At 32.6% G+C, this 19,378-nt stretch overlaps 1 protein-coding gene across 1 annotated transcript in view; it reads left to right on the top strand.

Moving 5' to 3' along the window:
• Window positions 1–8,579: 8,579 nt before the first annotated feature.
• LOC138310641 (xanthine dehydrogenase/oxidase-like) overlaps window positions 8,580–19,378 on the top strand; it is a 41,935-nt gene continuing 31,136 nt past the window's right edge. The window contains 1 exon segment of the mRNA XM_069251923.1: window positions 8,580–8,706. Within this exon segment, the coding sequence (XP_069108024.1) occupies window positions 8,659–8,706 (48 nt within the window). The 5' untranslated portion in view covers window positions 8,580–8,658.

Genomic DNA, 19,378 nt, shown 5'->3' on the forward strand with positions numbered 1-19,378 from the left:
TTATTTTGGAGAATTCTATTCGCCGGCTGAATTTAGTCCCTACCGAAAATAAGTTGGAGTTTAGTACAAAGTTACTTACCATTGTCCGGTATAGAGGTATGAACGCCAGACATATATGACTTGTTGTGGTTTGATCTTCTTTCGGGTAAAAATCTATTGGGTAAAAATAATTATCATAAATCACAGAATTTACAATGCATTCATTTAAATATTGAAAGCTTAAAAAGAACGAAAACAAGATTGATCACTTGATTGGCTTTGACTAAAATCAAAAACACCAAACTCATTTAAAGATGCAAGGATTCTTTTGTTTAAAGTTGTATTTCTTGTAATTTTCGCTATAACGATATGTCGTTTTAACATTTGATATTTGAATATGGACATGTAACTTGATGATTTAGCTCCCCAAAACCATATGTCAGTCTATAAAAGAGCCGAAATCTAGGGATCATATATTCCTGATTGTGAATAAAACGCCTTCAATCTCCGCCATATTCAGTACCTTCGGGTTTTGTCGGAATTCCGAATCGTATCACGTGACTGATGTCCACACGTCCTGCACGTGGTGATCCTGGTAACTAGCGTAAGCGCACATGTGTTTGTTTACGTTTTCCTTCTGGCTAATATGAGCAAATCGTGCTGGTTTATGTCCACAGTGCGAGTATTTGAAACATCTAATTCACACATTGCCGTAATTCAATATTGTGTGTATCAAAAATTGTAATGTGCGAGCATTAGTTTCTTTGTAGATCCAGTCTGCTATGGTCGACCACGTGTTTTGTTTACGAAAAATTGTTGACACTTCTCTTGGTTTCACAACTCTCGTGTAACTTCGAGATTGTCGCGACGATGTTCGGAAGAGTTCGGCATCTTTCGAGCCTATTTTTTACGAATACACGTTAAAAAGTTTTTTCACTTTTATAATTAAAATACTTCCAGTGCTGCAACTTGATAAAAAGTGGTAAAATTAGAAAGTTTAAACCTCGGACACACGGAGAAAAATGTGTATAGCACCTTTTCAGTTTTTACTATGACAAAAAGAGCGAAAGTGATAGACCATACAACTTTAAGCTAAATGTACTTATTTTTTGTCGAATGATGTAAATACACTGGTATCACAAAATGCTTGTAACAGATACATCACGATTTGGACAGAAGGTTGTTGGTCTAGGCCACTGTGTCTATAATGAAGGTCACTCCTTTCTGACATCTGCTTTTGAGGATGTAGCAAGTAATGAGAATGGGATGAAACAGACTGTTGAATGACGTGACGATTCTGGTGCTAATAAACGACCAATTTTGACAATAATTAGACAGAAAAATTCACTCACGCTCTTGGTTAACATTTAATACATCAGGGAGGTAACTCAAAGTATAGATATATATTTATATAGACTGGGCGGATCAAGAACTGTTATATAATGTAAAAACATACAATAACTGTATCATAACTTTTACCTACCTAAAGCTTCTTTCTATATGATAACCACTGGAAAAATGTCTGCTTATATGATAGACGAGTATTTTTCTTCCGACATAACCGCCGTCAGGGGCGTAGGAAGGGGGGGGGGGAGGCGAGGCAGTGGGGCAAACATGTCTTTTGTAAAAATGCTTATTTGAAAGAAAAAAGGGTCCTCCTGCACATTTTTCGTACTTCATTCTAGAAATTTTTCCGCTGCGCGGCGCATTTTCTAAAACGTTCAAGCACATACTGTCAAACCTTAAATAGTAAAAATTCAATACACACGAACTAGACTAAAAATGTCCATCAAGGGATTCTATGTACTATTTAAAAAAATGTCTCTTAAAAATTCAATTTGTTTATATGTCTTAGCGAGACAATTAATTCATTTTTTATGTTACACAACAATGCGCCGATGGTGTGAAGCCGGTATATTCAGATCGAGTAGCGTTGCATAATGTTATGACGACACAATTAATCATTTCTAAATGCAGGTAGCTTTAAATCGAAAAATTACCATGTAAAGAACAATAATCATTAAAATACATCGTAAAACTCATCTCAGCCATTCTTAAATCGTATTTTTTCCCCGGAGGAGACCACCGGACCCCCCCCTAACACCAAATTATCGCGCCTTTTGGCGCTCGCAAATTCATCAAAATGCATCGTAAAACTCATCCTCGATACTCCAGGGGTTCCGATCACTTACGATCTCTACACCCCTGGACTATCTCATAGTAAAACTGGAGGCAACAGAATAGAACAGGTAATTTAGTCCTTTGATGAACATCAAAAGAGCCGTATAACCGTACACTGTGGTTGACTGTGTGGCTTTGATGTTAGGCGTCGCTCTCTCTGTAGTCTTCAAAGGAAATTTTGCTAGCCTGTGATTGGTCAAATGTTTTCACTGAGCTGCCTTCAATTTCACTATGCTTTTAGCGACCCCACTGTCTATAAATGTGTACAAGGATTAAATTTAATGATATATGAAAAATGTACATAAAGCATTATATATGGTTGGGAGTTGATTTAATCTCCTCCTGAAGGTGCGACGGTGGGGGGGGGGGAGGTTACGAAATATTGAGGACCTTTGCCCCCCCCCCATTACGTTTCATCTTCCTACGCCACTGGCCGTGGATCGTTTCTAGTAACAATGATAGCTAGATCTGAAGCGACAGTCACAGACGTTGGGATCGAGCATGTAATGTAAAGCGTGTGATAAAAATGTCATTCGACCATTTTTCGGGTATCTGCAACATCGGCTTTGCTATTTAAAATAGCACAATTCGTCCACTAAATACAAACAATTGACAAAACTCCGATTTTTTGTACACTCACTTGTATCCAAATTTGACAGTTTGATACATTGTAACTGTTATACTGTTGCTGGGGTTAATGCACCGTTCAATTATGGTGTTAAAAGATGACAAATATACATTCTTCTTAATAAAAACAGGAACAGATGAACTAACTTTACACCATTACCAACATAAAAAAAATTGAGCTTCTAATTTTACTTTTATATAGAAATATTGAAAATAATTAACCGCGTCCCGAAATAAATCCATTGAACTTTGTCCTATAAGGAAGTTCTGATTGCGCATTCATCAAAAGCAAAATGAATAATTTTACATTATTATTGTGTTAATTAGACATACATATTCATTGTACATGGTTAAACACAAATTATTGCTCAAATGGTGAGTATCGTTTATACTCTGTCGGCGGTGGAGCATCTTTAAGACTACTACAGGAACTGTACCAGTACACAAGTACTTACAGACTATAATTCATTGAAGTGCGTGTAAGGATCATATAACTGACACACAATTGTCATCATTTCATTCAGGGCATTTGTATGATACCGACACGGTGTTTAAATGAATGAGAATAAGTTCCATTAAAGTTGCTCCACCGCTGACAAATGGTATTTTTTTCACTATAAAAAACCGGAGCAGACGATTTAGTATTTTTCTCCAGTTACAAAAGCTACTTACTTTACACCATTACCACCATTGAAAAGTTTGAGCTTCTAATTTTACTTCGAGTTAAAAATATGAAAAATAATTAATTGCATCCCGAGAAAATTCCGTGACACTATATCCTATATGGAATGAAGTACTGATTGCGCATGCACCAAAGGCGAAATAAATTATTTTTATATTATTTTTTTCTGTTACTTAGGCATATATATACAAGATTAAACACCAATTATTGTTCAAATGATTAACATCAGTTATGCTCTGTCGGCGGTGGAGCATCTTTAAATGAATTGTCCAACTCGATTGCTTTCACCAATTAATGACAACAACATGTAGCTAGGAACACAAGCCACGCACTTGGTTAGACTAAAATATACCTTGTCCTAATCTACCCTCACGCAAGGTTTATTTTTCTGATACTTGACCCATCAACTGTTTGTAGAGCTATCATCAGACGTTGTTACGCAGAGGCATCTGCTCACAAAAAGTCGGGTATGTGTAATGTCGCAGGATTGGTTATTGGTGCATCTGTAGGCCTACCAAAAACCTTTTTAAAGTGGCCCAATTTTTGGCAGTGTGATTCTAACTATAATTTGCAATATGGACCCCGCACAATGCATATGCATCACTGACTACAAGTATATACCTTGTGCAGTAAGTACCTTTGGGTCAAAGAAGTAATATCTACGGTTGTGCTGCATGTAACACTGACTTATTTAAACGAATGTCTGAAGGATAGACTTAGTATAAATATTGGGCAACTGTTATATACATATATATATATATATATATAAAATGCCAGCAAATCGTACTGTCTGCTTATATAACCGCCGTAGAAAGACTCTAGTAACAATTTTAGCAAGATTTAAAGCATGTACTTTGTTAGAACTACCTTGCCTGTAAGCTACCCTCACGCAAGACTCATTATGCATGGTTTACTATCTGATACATGACCTATCAACTGGCATTATCCAGACAGACAGCATCGAGATGTCGAACTATCATCGGACATTATTGTTACGCTCCCAACAGACTCAGCAGACCAGTTCTATGAGAGGCATCGGCTAACAAAAAAGGCAGGTATGTATATGTTATGTCACAGGAATGGTTAGAAATGCCTCTGTTGGCCTACTGGAAACATTTTTTGGTACAAGCAATATTTATTCATTGCAATGACGATACAGTGCAATATACATGTCATAAAGGTTGGACACAGTACTTACGGTATATTAATCAGTCTCCATAAATATAACTTATAAGCAATAGGACAATACTGATTATTTATAAGAGTTATCAGTGCTAATTATATTATTGAAAGGAAAAGGGAAGGGTGCAGGGATTGAGTAAAGAAAAAAGTGTTTATTTTTCAACCATACCAAACCAGAGATTTGTTGAGAAATCGGTCATAGTTTGACCTAAAGTAAAACTAACACGGACTTGAGTATATAACGAATGTACGAAAAAAGATAAGATTGATTTGAAGATAGACAGTAAAGTAGTACTGATCGATACATGTGTATTTATATTGGTACTAATAAAATTTTAAAACGTATCAAATATGTTTTTTTTGTTAGGTGGCCCGATTCCCGGTAATGTAATTATAAATAACTCTAACGCTAACAAAAATTTGCCATATGTACCCCGCATAATTCACATGCATGCATCACTAACTTCCAGTATACACATTGCACCATACGTCTATTTCGGTTAAAGTAATAATATCTACCGTTCGGTTGTGCTCCAAATAACACCGAATCCTTTCAAACGAATGTCCGCAGGATAGAATGACTAAATATGGGGCAAAGTAGTAATCCATTCCAATCTATATATATATAGGTATGAAAAGAAGAAAAAAACACTCCAGGCTTCGTTTCTAGGCCTTCCTGCCCTCACAGACGTATTCAGGCGACTGGAGACGCCTGTGAGTATAGAAAGGTTTTTCTTTTTATATTTATACCATCGCAAGATACGTTGATTTTCTTTATTATATATAAGTATTTATATAGAAAAGACATTTAACTTTTACATTGTCCGGTCCAAATTTTAAAGAAAAAATTAAACTAGCGACGAAGACTTTGTTGAGCATTAACGCTTTCAGTTCAAGATAAACAGAATGCGCTAATGCTTCAAAATCTTCGGCGTTTGTTTATTTTTTTCTAAATAAATATTTATATAAAATAAATTTTGAAGAAAATGCCTTTTGGACGAAATCTATAACAATTAAAAACAAAAACGACTGACTAGTTATGCAGGGGCTTTTGTCCCATTCAAGCGAGCTTTTCAGACTGATTTTTATGTAGGTATTCTGATGTTGATTAGTAGCTAGAATTCGAATAGGTAATCAGGGAATCGAATAAGTAATGGAATAAGGAATCAGGAACTAGAAATCAACTTCACGGGGGTATAACATGTATAGTGTGGGCAAACTATTGTGTAATTTTCGGGACAATCTGTCCATTTATCAAAGAACCCATTAAATACATGTTAAGGTAGGTCACAAATGTTCACAAACAATAAACAGCATTATATTATTTAAACAAAAAACACGTGTATTGTATGGATGATCCCTTCGTTCAGTCGCTATAATAAGCTATGATTATTGAAGCCTTATGTGTTTTATTAACCCAATGAAAGGAATATCATCATGGCGTACTCGTTCAATTAAAAAAATATGTAGGCCTTCATTCGTAGATACCCAGTATAACAAATGTGGACAAAAGTGAGCTTACCAAACAGAAGCGATATCGATAAGGTCTGTTTGGTACTATATCAGGAGTATCATTTGTGTGGCAGATTACTGTAATTTACTGCGTATTGTCCGCGTGTTGTATGAATATGTAGAAAAAATTTATAACGTGAAGTTGGAGTGCACCTGTGTACACCCCTCCCGTAAACATATAATGCGAGCAATATTGTGTACGCATTTACAGAACACAACAGGTGAATAGCGGACGGAGATAACCTCTTCCCATACCAAAGTATTTTAAACGAGCTGATGTTCTTGCATTTGAAACCTATTTTCAAATCAATAATATGTTATTGTTACACATGTTTGAATAGGTATACTGATTTTTTTTCTCAATAAAATCACGTATATATCTATTAAAATAATAGACCCGTACACCATTATCAGTGCCCACTTGTTTTTGGTTTTTGAATATACAGAAAACAGCAGTCGAATAGCTGACGGACCCTCTTTCTATGCCAAACTATTATAAACGAGCTGATTTCCTTGCATTTCAAACCTATTTTCAAACAAATCATATATGATTGTTAAGTTAACATGTCATTATAGTAATCACTTTATCATAAAAAACCCACATGTCAAGATTATATCGACGGATACCCCTAGGCCATCAGACAGTTTCTGGAATTAATTTTACAAAAGAAAGTCTGATGTTATTTCCCTCGGGCTGTACCCTGGTGCGAATAATAAATAGGATATGTCGATAATCAAATGACATTAGTGAATCTAATTCGATAATTGTAATGTTTATCTGTCCTGTTATATGATCTTATCATTGTAAGTTGTCAAACACAGTCTCACGAATATAGATTTATTTGATCACTATGTGGTTGAAACAAAACTTACATTTACAAAATGAGCATTTCGGCAGGAAATGTACTATAGGACGGGGACGCAAAAGTAACAACTAACACAATTGAATTTTTTGTGTATCCACTGAATTGAGAGAAAAGTTTTTTATTTCTATCATTTACATTTTATTGATTTTCATCAAAACATGACATTACAAACATAAAAGACAATTCAAAATTTATCATTTCATAGTTGCATGATTTTGTGTTACCACTTAAAGTGCATATTGCCTCACTAAAGATATGATGTAGATGACAAGGCAATCTTTATTATGGAAGCTTGAAACATCCGTGGTATTAAAAAGCATGTGATTATAAAAGGTGTATTACTCTGAATTATAAATACATGGTATGTTGTCATTTATCACTATACCACCTTTTGATGAAGATACCACATCACAAGATTAAGACAATCATAGAAATAGAAGCAAATAAGCAATTTTGATACCAAAAAGGTAAAAATAAATATTGTTTAATTTTAAAACCCGAACTCAAGGTGCACGTGGGTATGTATATATATGTTCATATATCTATATGGAGGAATATATTTCCAAACATTTGTGACGTCAAAATTGTGTAGATAATGAGATGTCATTTTAAAATTGAATCAACTATCTACTGTTTCACTAAAGATATAATATGACAAGACGAACATGACAATACAAACTTTCACATTTGCGATATCAGAAATGAATTTATACATATGTTGCGGAATAATCATTAGTACCAAGATGATGCCTTACTTTTCTTAATAGATATTCATATACATACTTGTATATATATATATATACAATATATCTGTCCTCTGGGAGATTACTAATAACCATAGCTGGAATGAAACCCCATCTATCTAAAAATCTTTGCTCATTGATAAAATTAAGTTTTTCAGATTTATAGTATTTAAAAATGACCTCTTTAAACATTTTCAAACTTAAATATCAGCTTTTGAACTTTGAGGTATAGATATATCATTTAAGCAAAAGGATTATAATATTAGAATATGAGTTTGTCCTTATATATATAAGGTTTTCGAAATCCAAATCTTCCACAAAATAAGGTGCTAACCACTCTTTTACTTCTTCTAAGAATTTGCTTACAATATTACATACGTTTCATTATGAGCACCACAGAAACCACAGAGTGGATAGTCTATCCTATGAATCCTGTGTAAAAAGTGGTTTGTGGGTAAGACTCTGTGAAGTAATCTATATTGAAACCTACATAACGTGTTTCAGTGTCAGTGAGTATGTAAAATGGCAGTTTTCTAGCTTCATTCTCTACGTTCTATCAATTTTTATTTTATTGTGTAATTCTTGTTCTATTATTTGAAGAATATAGTGTCCTTTTACCTTCTAACCAGGGTTTGCATAGTTGAGTAACCACTACTCCAATGTAACATTTTTTAAATGAAACGTGAATCTGCTTTTCACCTTCAGATTTTGTTTTATTTGCAGGTGTTTCTACAATTGTACTATAAATGGTTTTATTGTTGCTTGACCAGAACGTACCACTCACCAGTGGTGATCCAAGAAAATATATTACCTATGGTAATTTGACCAGTCACGTGACTTTGCCTATATCATCCATTTGTGGCCAAGTTGTAGGACTAGTGGGACGATGGCTGTTCCGAGGACCTCGTTGGTCTTCTTCGTCAATGGAAATAAGGTAGGAGTGTGTAGCTCTGTATTTCTTATTTTTAATTTCATGCATTCTACTAGAATAAAGAGATAGTGTATATACATTTACAGTGTAAATGCAACTAATATTCTCTAAATCGTTTTCTCTCAGTAATGACGGTATAGATATTGCTCTTTTCTTATATAATTTATTATTGTTATTTTTAATATGCATATTATATAGAATAGCGTCTGTGATTCTTCTGACATTTCAGCATTGCTGCTTGATTTTTTGGCACGCCAGTACAAAAGTTATCTCTGGCTATGTTTGAACTCGTGCATAGTATTTGGATAGTTTCACTATGAAGAGAATTGTATGAGAATATTCATATAATCAGTTAAAAAAAAATATTAACCAAGTTGCGTATCATAACACGTGTGTGCAATATGAAATAAAAAATGTTATTGGATAGGTAGGGTTTATTGTTAACTAAACTTGTTTGCCGGAGTGAACGCTCGTGACGCTCGGATTTTAACCACTAATTTAAAGGCAAATTTCTCAACACTGTGTCACTCTGTTTACGAACTGATGTACAAAAAGAAATGTAGAAATTGTATTTAATAGTAAAGGCTATTAGTTTGTCATATTTTCATCAAAAATTGAAAAATATGGTTATGTAAATAATTAAATTTGTTACCCAACCGATATAGTTTTGATGTTCTGATGACAATTTCAATTTTTTTTTTCAATTAAATTGAAAAGGGATTGAATAACAGCCAAAAACTATGTTAGTTCTCTCCCTTATAACAAAATGTGTATATACAAATGAAGTAATTTTTAGTTAGGAAGCTTGCATAGAAACTTTTCTTAAGTAATAACAATACCAGATTTTATATTAAAGTGAATAGTCGGGCAAAGAAAACCAGTCTAAATGTGTTCATTGGCCTCCCAAAAGTTCTCACATATTAGTACGACGGTCAAGTTCTGCTTAGTTTCCCAGTTCTGACCATTAAAGTAAAAGAAAAGTTGAAAGCATTGAAAACGAGGCTGCGTGTAAATGTAACCACGGACATAGTCAGCCGGGAGGACGTTTTAGAATTTCCATACTTTAAATTAATCTATTCGTACACAGACAGATTTTGATGAGAGATTTTATTTTTCCATTCCATAAGAAATTATACTGAATACATTCACACCATTTTTACCGACTTTAGCCATCCTTGCCCGACTGTTCACTTTAATGTAAGTATTTTAGTAATTTTGATTTTCAAGAAGTATACTAATAAAGAAACGAGAATATTACAATCATGTAGGAATTACAAGCAAGGTAAATATGAGTACACTGTAACCTGTAACCACTGTAACACAGCAATAATTTGCTTAAAACGGACTTCACGTTCTAAAGAAACATTGGTTCGTTGTATAACAAGACTTTTACAATCTTCTACTTCCGTGACATGTTTAATTTTACACGTCAAATCGAATAGCATTTTGGGATTTTAATTTGGTTTAAATGTTTATCATAGCATCTTATGTTATGTAAGTGCTATCTATTAAGAACCGTAGTAAGGTAATATTGAGGTGACATATATATCATTTCGAGAAATCTTTGTTAGAGAAAAAGGAAACATGACAGAATGATATGAAGAACACGATATACAAGTAAGGTATGCCAACTGTATGACGGAACACTTAATTGCGTGATATGCATTATCGGCAAAATGACATATGTTGTTATACCTTCAATCAATGTTTAAAAACAAACAGATGGTACAATATATAAAGTGACCTAGATTTATCATCAATTAACGTTTCAAAACAAATAGTATTTAATGTGACCAAGATATATCATCAATTAACGTTTCAAAACAAATAGTATTTAATGTGACCAAGATATATCATCAATTAACGTTTTAAAACAAATAATTAGAAGATACGATATCTGCTTAAGTAAGTGGCCTACTTATATAATCAATTAATGTTTTAAAAAAGTCAGAATGTACTATATATGTAAAGTGACCTAATTATCTGATAAATTCACGTTTTATAAAAACAAATAGGCAGAAGGTACAATATCTGCAAAGTGACCTACATATATTATCAATTATCGCTTTAAAACAAATAGGCTGAAAGTACAATATCTGCATAGTAGCTTACTTATATAATCAATTCACGTTTAAAACAAATAGGCATAAGGTACTATATCTGCAAATTAACTCACTTATATAATTAGTAAACGTTTTAAAACAAAAATGTTGATGGTACAATATCTGCAAAGTAGCTTACTTATATAATCAAATCACGTTTCATAACAAATAGGCTGAAGGTACAATATCTGCAAAGTGACCTATTTACGTTTTAAAACAAAAATGTTGATGGTACAATATCTGCAAAGTAGCTTACTTATATAATCAAATCACGTTTCATAACAAATAGGCTGAAGGTACAATATCTGCAAAGTGACCTATTTATATAATCAATTGACGTTTTAAAACAAATATGCTGATGGTACAATATCTGCAAAGTAGCTTACTTATATAATCAAATCACGTTTCATAACAAATAGGCTGAAGGTACAATATCTGCAAAGTGACGTTCTTATATAATCAATTAACATTTTAAAACAAATAGGCTGCAGATACAATATCTGCAAAGTGACCTACTTATATAATCAAATCACGTTTTTATAACAAAAAGGTTGATGGTACAATATCTGCAAAGTAGCTTACTTATATAATCAAATCATGTTTTATAACAAATAGTCTGAAGGTACAATATCTGCAAAGTGACCTATTTATATAATCAATTGACGTTTTAAAAAAAATAGACAGAAGGTACAATTAATGTAAAGTGACCTACTAATATAATCGATTCACGTTTTAAAACAAATAGGCTGCATGTACAATATCTGAAAAGTGATCTACTTATATAATCAAATCACGTTTTAAAACAAATAGGCTGCAGGTACAATATCTGAAAAGTGACCTATTTATATAATCAATTGACGTTTTAAAACAAATAGGCTGCAGGTAAAATATACTAAAAGTGATCGATTTCTATAAGCAATTAACGTTTTAAAACAAATAGGTTGATGGTACAATACCTGCAAAATAGCTTCTTATTTAATCAAATCACGTTTCATAACAAATAGGCTGAAGGTACAATATCTGCAAAGTGACCTACTTATATAATCAAATCACGTTTTATAACAAATAGACAAGGTACAATATCTGCAAAGTGACGTTCTTGTATAATCAATTAACATCTTAAAAGAAATAGGCTGCAGATACAATATCTGCAAAGTGACCTACTTATATTATCAATTATTGTTTTAAAAACAAATAGGCTGCAGATACAATATCTGCAAAGTGACCTACTTATATAATCAAATCACGTTTTATAACAAAAAGGTTGATGGTACAATATCTGCAAAGTAGCTTACTTATATAACCAAATCACGTTTTATAACAAATAGTCTGAAGGTACAATATCTGCAAAGTGACCTATTTATATAATCAATTGACGTTTTAAAAAAAATAGACAGAAGGTACAATTAATGTAAAGTGACCTTCTAATATAACCGATTCACGTTTTAAAACAAATAGGCTGCAGGTACAATAACTGAAAAGTGATCTACTTATATTATCAATAATTGTTTTAAAAACAAAAAAGATGAAGATAAAGAACCTGCAAATTGACTTTCTTATATAATCCATTATCGTTTTAAAACAAATAGGCTGAAGGTACATTATCTGCAAAGTGACCTACTTATATAATCAATTACCGAAACGATTTAAAAGACATAGACAGAAGGTACAATTGAACTGTCAAATTGTTCATTTTAAAAACAGTTAAAACGATTTTGAAATGGCAGTTTGCAGGAAAGGTCTTCGAACAAAATCTTAATAAACAATGTATACGTCAATTTTTAGAATAATCATGTAAAATGGAATTAAATTGGAAACAATTGCACTGTTTAAACTGTAAACGTGTTTATTTTGGCACATTTAGCAGGATTATTAAGTTTTAACAAGTTAGCACAGTGATGAATTCGCGCATTGGTAATAAATGCTTTTGTGTTACAGTTATATTTCAGCGGAAAATATAGCAACATCTAAATATGTATATTTTTAGTAGGTGTTGCGAGAAAGTAATTAAGAGCGCTCCCGTCAAGTGAAGAGATTAAAATCTACTATTGTTTTGTCAACGTTATTTGGTTTTGAATTAAAAAGTTAAAGGCTCCATTTTTGGAAACGGTAGTATCACAAATTTTGCAAATTTTCTCTTAAAGTTCAGCTAATATATCAAATATTATGATAAACTTGAAAGGTTTCCCCTTTGCTTGAGTATCAAAGTTAGAATTTTTATGATGGAGTTATACAAAGATAGAAACCAAATTCTGATTCAGGTATCTTTTTTATAAATATATATCCTGTCCAACCAAATCAACGTAATCCGTACTGTATTGTTATACGATGCTCTGTACTGTAATGTTTTGGAGAATAAATTTCATTTACATTGTCACTTGTCATTGGTGATTGCAACTATAGCCAGGGGCATGTAAAGCCTGTCAATGTTAAATGATTTCCATAGTTTACTCTATCCAATTAGAAGTCCATCCACGCTTAATTTAATTTGAGAAGAAAACACTTAGTAGCTCATTACATCGATAATGATCAAACACCTGTGACAACATGTATATATTTACATATAATATCACAGGTAACTACTGGCGAGTTTTGTTAATTTAAAGAAAACCCAGGTGTGAAATGATAATAGAAAGGCTAGACCATTACAGTAGCGTTAGAGTGGTTCCTATTCGCTGTGAAAACAGAGGAGCCCACAGGTGTTTGAGGTTTCTAACCTGATGACCTAGATTAGGCCGCATCTTCTTTAATAAGAATCCTGGAGCGATATACGCTTACTCTTTTGTAACACCTGGTTCTAGTTGTATTGTATCGCCGCTGGCACGTTCGGGTCACGCGTGAACCTATGATGTACAATGGGCTAGGGGCTCGTCAATATATCGGTATTTGTTTTTTTCATTCTTAAGGATGTACACCTCTGAGAAGTCAAAATTTTCTGGTATTAAACTTTTTTCATACCATACAAGAAATGGAAGAAAAAATATATGTCGGTGGGCTTGTTTTTGAGCTATTGTCACTCAAAGATACCAAGTTGACAAAATCTTAGATTTTTTGGGATTTTTGCCGTTTTGACCATATACTCAAGAGTTTAAAGCCATAATTTCCTAATGAGATGTTTGATATGTATGGAAGTTTGAAGAATTTATTTTCCTCTAGTCTTCTTTAAAAATATACAAGTTTTGATTAATAAGACTCATTTTTTTCTCAGAATAACAACATATGCTACCCCTACCCCTTAATTTGCTACAAAATACACCATTTTCAGCCATTTTTGCCAATTTAACCCTTTATAGAAACAGTTGTGGTATTAAACTTTTGTTAATATCTTGCATATCAATAGGGAATGGGTTGTTCTTTCTAAATTAGGCAGAAAAAGTGGGGGGGGGGGGGGGGTCAGTGTGCTTACTTTTTTGCCCCATTTGAATATGTGTTATTTTTCAGTATTTTAGAGTAAAAAAAAATAAAAGTGCTCAAATTACCATTAAATGTAAAAATAAAGTGACAAAAGCGTATCACTTCACGCAATAATGCTCAATATTTTAATAATCACGAACCTAGTAAAGATTAACAGCAAAAATTAGCTCGATACAGCTAAAAATGCTGGTGCAATGATGATTTAAGTGAAAACAATTTCAGTAAAAAATGGTTCAACTATTGCTCTACTCAAAGAGGAAAAGAGGCCGCCAAATGGGCCAATTCTTAAAATCCCTGTATAAAAAAATCTACTGAAAATAGAAATGTAATTTTTTGACAAAATTTGCATCTGGCAACTTGCTACAGATATTGATAAAATATATTTGAAAATCTCATAACTTCTTTGAACTTTGTCGAAACGAGACTTCAACGAGACTGAAACCTCAGAAGAATACATCCTTAATACTGGTCTGACCTTATATAGCCTTAGCTGTCAATAGGTCTTATGCAAACTAGTTATATATACTGAACTTGTATTTTAGTGTATATAACACGCAAAATGAATTAGAATAACAAACGTGGTTTATATACTGTAATGGTATGTTTAGTTAATATTACAAGCAAAATGAGCATTGCAAATGTGCTTCTTATACTCTGTAATTGTTTTTTAGTTTATATAACAAGAAAAATTTGCATAACAAAAGTGTTTTATATACTGAACTTGTATTTATGTTTCATTACACCTTTCCTATGTAAATAACAACTATGTTTTTATGAAAATAAAATGATTTGAAAGTGCTGGCGACTTACCAAAATGTTATGCACTAGTAATTCAATATTGCTGGTAATGAGCATCTTCGTTGATTTTAAATCATGATCACTCCATAAAAAATAGCGTTGCGGTTTTTAACATTGATTCCGATTGGCTGATACAATGATTCGATGTTTATTTAGAGTTCGCTAAGACTTTTGTGTAATATCTCCATGATATAAAAATCTGTTTTCAAGAACAAAAAAAGTTGCTGGTTTTTTTCAGAAATTAGAACCTTGCTTGTGTCTTCCATAAAGTATGAAGTGAAATAACTTACTGAGTATGGTGACAAAATCAAAAGTCTTCGATTGCTCATATACAATACGTAGAAACAGTTCCAACTCCCGCCAGTATACCTAGATTATCCTCCAGCTGAAAAGGGAGATGAATATATAACTATGGCATCGCATCAAATATATTAAACTGGCCACCAGTCTCTAGAATATTAAAAAGAATCATTAAAATTTGGCTTGATTATTTTTGTCTCTACTACATGCCTGATTCTAAGTTTTAAACTATGGGGAGATAATCTAGTAAATTTGCTGAGAAAGTTTTATCAGCAACTTAGGGTCTGGTGGCCAGTCTACAAATATATGTGCACATCTGAATTTTGATAGGAGCTAAATAGGGTTGGGGCGCCCAATAAAATTATCACTTAATCAAAACCATGATTATAGATTTATCCACTTTCATTTAGGCATCAGATTGGTATATTTAACAACTTTCCTATAATATTTTATCTATAATCATAGATCTACAATTATATTGACATACGCCACTCTCTTCCTCGATCAGCTGTTGTCAGTAGTGAGTATCAGAAGATCCGAAGGGATCTTTCAGTCATCGCAGTCATCTATATAACTGATTTGTAAATACATGGTAAATTAAATGTCCCTACGGGCACTTGCGTGCTTAAGCGAAACACGAATCAAACCACAATAGAAAGCATTAGAATGTATAGACAATTACACCTACGTCTTAGTCTGGCAGAGAAGTGTAAATTCCCCTACACATAAAATCTTATTTATGACGATACACATGTATCATGTGTCTGAAGGTTTTATATCATCCATTATGTAAGGATCATGTTATACATACTGAGGTGCGTAACTAAAACATTTGGCGTCTCAGTGTTAAGGATGGTCTATATCTCAGAGGTAAACGTCACGTAGGCAAATATATTATTGAATCACAGAATTCAAACCCTAACCCTTACCCCATATTATAATGTTTCTGTAAAATTGTAAAATAAATAATTTTCACAGTATTAACTTTTGATATTTTTTTGAAATAACGTTATTTTTTCTACATTCGGATGTATTTTAAAATGAGTGTTTTGAACAATAATTTGAGATTTCGAGTTTTGAAAATGCCATATTTCTTTTACTTGTTATATAATTAATCATATAGAATGACTTAAAATTTCTGAAAAATGACAACCCGTAAATTGGGATACTTTCGATGGGGTCATATATTGGCTTAATTAGCGTTTGGCATGAAAGCGCCAAAATTCAACACACCAAAATTTAAGCATATTTTTATTTGTTTGTATATAAATATCAATTTGTGCCGAGAGACAAATTTGCTGTACATGTATATAAAACCCAAGATTTACCCTTTGATAATACTTGGCGACTGCTTGTCAGGTTAAGTAAATACACCAATTAATTAAGATTGTCATACGACAGTGCATGCTGTATGGTTGGTATGCGTACATGTCAGTCTATATGTCGGGCAACAGGATTAGTCGATTCAGGATCTAATGATATATTTCCATATCTTATTCAATGTAACCTGCTGTGATTGAGTAATAACCACCAGCCGAAACCTAATACAGTGTAACGGAGCATTGTTTGTCATCTTGACAGTCCGTCTCGGTATTGTGCATTTGTGATGTAAAATAAAGACCTTCGCTTAGGATGTATGGAAGAATAGGTGTATACTAAGCATGATTTGAGACATCCATGGGAGCTTTAAACTACAATATGTAAAGAGAACTACATTCAAATCCTTAACTAATGAAATTTTATTACATTTTTGTAGTGAAACATGTATACATGTAAGTCTTTACGGTGGACATGAAAGCGATATACCTCACTCCAGTGAAAATATCAATTTTGAAATTTCATTCGTGTTTGATCAATCGAAATGCAGCATTGACAATGAAAATTTTATTTTTACCTCATTAGTGTGTACGCAACAATTAAGTTCTATTTAGCTATGCATCAATGACTCAGAAAGGATGTACTCAGTTTGTTAAATAGGGCTAATAACAACAGAAACCATGATTGAAAGTGAATAATGTCATTTATTTGAGTTATAAATGACGACATAAAATTCAACTTTACTTTTAGTACAAAAGTGTAAAGGTTATCTGTTGACATATATATGTAATAACATAATAAGAACCCCTTTTATACAAAGATGGGGCTAATATAGCGCCTTCACAGTTATACAATAATGAGGCTCTCTTTATTAATATGAAATTACATCATACGTTCAGCATGAAACCAATGAGGATTAATTTACTATACACTTTGCAAAGTATTAAAACATAGACAGAAATTAGAAAACAAAGGAGGAAGGGGTGGGAGGTGGCTTTTGGTCGAAATAAAACTTTATCGCTTCAACATTCAAAACTTCCACTGAAAATTTTCTCTGTAAACAAACAGTATGCGCATGCGCGGCCAAGTTACACAACCGTGACTTTTCAGGTACGAATTACTTCCCTTTTCACTTAAGCATAACCTCCTTACCTCCCTTGTACGGTTTGGATAATACAACCATTGATCATAGCTGAATACGGTTTGGATAATACAACCATTGATCATAGCTGAATACATTCATGTTATAGTATCATAAATTACATTTTTGTGTGTAGAAATATGACGCTATGCTCACAAAAATACGACGTAATTATCACAATGACAAATTACTCTGTAAAATACAATGGCGGAATAACCTTTGGCAGAACTAATATTGACGGTATATACTGTAAATGGAAACGTGAACAAATGTAATAAATGGAATAATCCTTGTTTCTTGATAAATATCAATGATATTTTATCTCGTGAGGTGGAAAGTTTGATATATTTTTTGCTTTTTATCATGAATTAAACTTTAGATAAAGAAAAATATGTTATACCGTTAAGATACGTTTTTAGAACCCTGGAAGCTAGCTAGGTTCCTGTTAACACAATAGTCGACCGATAACACAAGATGATTTTGAATCTCATAATAATTAATTGTTCTTTGTTTTTATACTAAATCAAGCTTTCTGACTCTTTTCATACAACTTTGAAACACCAATCCGAGAATGGCACGGAAACCCGACGTTATCGTGACGTCACAATAGACACATTAACGTTGCATATTGATTTGGAAAAATATCCCTAGGAAAAATCAATGGAATCGTATGTGTAAATGTATGTTACTTTACCATGAAGTTTGATAAATTAATTATAAGCATTGATGTCACTATTTTCTAATTACATCGAGGTATGAAATAATTTTTGTTCGCAAATTTTTGTGAGAATGCTATAAGCGGATTCACACAGTTAGAAAAAAAAAATTGATTTGAATGAAAAAAATATGAAAAAAAAAATAGTGACATCAATGCATAAAGTTCTGATTTTGTTTTGCATTGTCAGATTTCTTCTTAATAGCCTAATGGTGAATTTCTCCGTAAGGTTTACTTTTTTGCATTACTTTTACGTCCTATCATCAGAAAGATTATCTAATGACGTTCCAGGTTTTGGCTGAAACTGAAAACCGCAGTACCAAAAGAAAAAAAAACATCGAATTATGGTCAGGAATACAACGGAAGAAAAGGTCAAGATGGATTAAATTCCATACTTTGCTCTTGATTTCTCGATATTCAAATACCCTAATGCCACCAATGTCTACCGAAGTTCAAAGTTCATATCAACGTTAGTTTTTGACAGCGATTTAATACGGTTCAAAGGTCATCAGTTGTGTAGTTTATTCTTCTTTGTCAGCATTCTGTATTTAAGGTGGGTTTTTTTCTTTTACAATTTTAGTGACGAGGATTTCGTTTTAATATCATTATAATTGATCATAGTTTAACACGCATCCAATTATCGATAAGAGCAGGCTTCTACTTTTCCAGCTTTAATATAAGTCTGTAAAATAATATTCGTTAGATTATGATCGATGCCCACTAACTCTTAATAAAAGAGATATTATAGATAAAATAGTAACAGTCATTTCATTTATCACGTGAATGGATTATTAATTCATATACCCAGTATTTAGAAACACATTATGTAAAATGCATGTGAATTTAAATTATTTTATTAATTATTAAAAACGTCGTTAAGATTATTTT

The sequence above is a fragment of the Argopecten irradians genome, chromosome 16 (assembly GCF_041381155.1).
Source record: "Argopecten irradians isolate NY chromosome 16, Ai_NY, whole genome shotgun sequence".
NCBI lineage: Eukaryota > Metazoa > Mollusca > Bivalvia > Pectinida > Pectinidae > Argopecten > Argopecten irradians.